This window comes from Anopheles darlingi, chromosome 3 (assembly GCF_943734745.1).
Source record: "Anopheles darlingi chromosome 3, idAnoDarlMG_H_01, whole genome shotgun sequence".
NCBI lineage: Eukaryota > Metazoa > Arthropoda > Insecta > Diptera > Culicidae > Anopheles > Anopheles darlingi.
In genome coordinates, this window is record NC_064875.1 from 43993439 (window position 1) to 43995938 (window position 2500).

General features: G+C 50.1%; 2 protein-coding genes across 2 annotated transcripts in view; both read left to right on the plus strand.

Annotated features, from left to right (window-relative positions):
* Nucleotides 1–2500, plus strand: part of LOC125957658 (uncharacterized) — a 367185-nt gene that overhangs the window by 177421 nt on the left and 187264 nt on the right. The window lies entirely within an intron of this gene.
* Nucleotides 1725–2500, plus strand: part of LOC125957678 (larval/pupal cuticle protein H1C-like) — a 999-nt gene continuing 223 nt past the window's right edge. The window contains exons 1-2 of the mRNA XM_049690538.1: nt 1725–1825; nt 1962–2500. The exon at nt 1962–2500 is cut by the window's right edge and continues 223 nt beyond it. Coding sequence (XP_049546495.1) covers nt 1814–1825; nt 1962–2500 — 551 coding nt within the window. The 5' untranslated portion in view covers nt 1725–1813. The remainder of the gene's footprint in view (nt 1826–1961) is intronic.

Sequence of the window (2500 nt, forward strand, 5' to 3'; positions counted from 1 at the left end):
GTCTCGGGGTTTTCGGGGATTTCGTTGCTCCGGATTCGGAGCATTATTTGAACGGAGCTTCGCAAAATGCTGCTCGGCTTCCATTTGCCACGCACGAGCTTCTTATGGGTTTGGCATTTATTATCATTATTATTATGTAGATGTTGATGTTGTTTTACCTTTCAGTTTCAGTTTCGGGCGCTAGTTCCAGCCAGTCCTTGACAATCTTTGCTTGTCTGGAGAATGGTGTGGTGAATTCCACAAGCTCACAAACAAGGGAACAAGATTTTATTATTCATTTTATTCCATACCGTGTTCCGGAGAGCTTTCCTTGTTCCTACAAAAAAGCATAGCTTGCTGGTATTATGTTCTCCGCTGTCTATCTGTTATTTAAATATGATTTTTCCATTAATCAGATATCAGTGTGCGAGTGGTTTATAACATTAAAGATGACGCTTTAATGTTTTTTATGCAGAGTTAATCTTATATTATGTTGCTGAATATCCGCGCAATATAAATGATAATTCATTCGTTATTTACAATTCAAACATTTGGAGGATATACATTATTAAAAACCATATAGGAGCCCGACAATTGAGAAATTACAAATCTACATTATCGCTATCCAATGACGTATGGGTTCTCCTAAAACTTCAAATTTAATTCTATCAGCAACCTTCTATATCTGACATAATAGCGAAAGATTCTTAATTCCCTAATTTGAGAGTTCAGTCGTTGACAAATGTAAGCCGACATTGAATATGCATATTCTCCCACGGAACCTTTGCGTGGTCTACTGTAGCCAACCCATTCTCGGTTGTGCATTACTCGCACCATTGCCAGGAGGAACCAGAGACGGATTGAGCAGATAGAGAGCGCGTTCAGAACGGGAATCGCTGGACTTAACATTTTACGATGAGATAAGTGCGGGGTTCCAAATGTTAGTGTCACCAGAAGACATTGACATTTGTCCCGATTGGGGATATCGATCCACCCACCACCACGCCTGGTTGTTGGCTCTGGCCGGAGGCGCGATCGGGCGCGCGTACGTTCCTGGATCCGCGCATATTCTCGAGTCACTGTTGTAGTGCCGTTGGTCGGTCAGTGCCGTGTTTTGCTTTATCTTTTCCCTTTGCTGCTGCTGCTGCTACACCATCCTGGAACATGGAAGCGCTGGCGGGAGCGGTCGATGTCCTTCTTGGGCGTGTGCACGATAAATGGCCTGAGCAAGAAGAACAGGAGAAACGTGCGTCCGGCCGTTCGTTTCGCTTGTTTCTGATCCAGAAACAACGCACGGATCTACTCGCAACGAAGTTCTACCACGCACGCCATATTTCCTTCTCTCTTCTTCGCCCCCGAAATGGTTGCGGTAGACTACGAGACGGATGTAATGAGCAGTATACGGAAGCGGAGCTGCTGCTTGGTTCGATGGAGTCGGAGTTCTGTAGCGGAGTGGAGCAGAGCAGAGCAGATCAGAGAGTGGCCCCCTTTTCATGAAGGAGTGAGCGTAAGCATAACGCAGTTGTCCTAAGTGAAACAAAAAACCAACGATGGCCGAAACGATGGCCGAACGTCCGTCTGTCCGTCCGTCCGTCCGTCCGTAACCGAATGCTATGCCTGGTGCTGCTGCTGTGGGCCGAATCGTTGAGTGGTGTGCTCGCGTTGACATGGCCAAGCGGCGGTGACGGTGGCTGCGGCAGCGGCATCGTCTTATAAAAGGCGTTACCAACGATTGGAACGGTACAGTCAAGCCGAAGCTCAGTCAAAGCGAACAACACAGACCTCTCCAAACTTACCACCCCTCAAAACCCCCCCCACAAAACAATCTATCAAAATGTTCCGATTGGTAAATATCGAGATTTGACATTGCGGATCCGTCGACGTTAGATCGTGTTAGAACTCGTCGTCGTCACCGTTGTTGTCTTCGGTGGTGTGAATATTAATGATGATGGTGTTCTGGTTCGTTTCGTTGCTTTCTACAGGTGGTGTTGTCCGCTGTTCTCGCCGTTGCCGCTGCCGCTCCGGGAGCCTCGCTGGTTCATGCTGCTCCGCTAGCGTACTCGTCGGTCGTGGCCGCCCCAGCCCTGCTGGCCCAGAAGGAAATCTCGTACGAGAAGCGCATCATCGAGGAGCCGACCGTTGCCCATGTTGGTACCGTGCTGAAGCACGTCCCGACTGGCGTTACCCACACCAGCTCGGCCGTTGTTCACGATACCAAGGTGAAGGAGAATGTGTATGCCCAGGCCGTGAAGAAGACCATCGTGTCGACTCCGGTTGAGAAGACGACCTACGTCCAGGCTGCCGCTCCGGTCGTCCAGACTTATGCTGCTCCGGCCACCTATGTCCATGCTGCCCCGGCTACCTACGTCCATGCTGCCCCGGTTGCCAAGACCTACGTCGCCCAGGCTGCTCCGATCGCTTACGCTGCCAAGACCTACGTCGCCCAGGCTGCTCCGGCCGCCATCAGCTACGAGGCTGCTCCAGTGTCGTACGTTGCTTCCGCTCCTCTGGCCAAGACTGC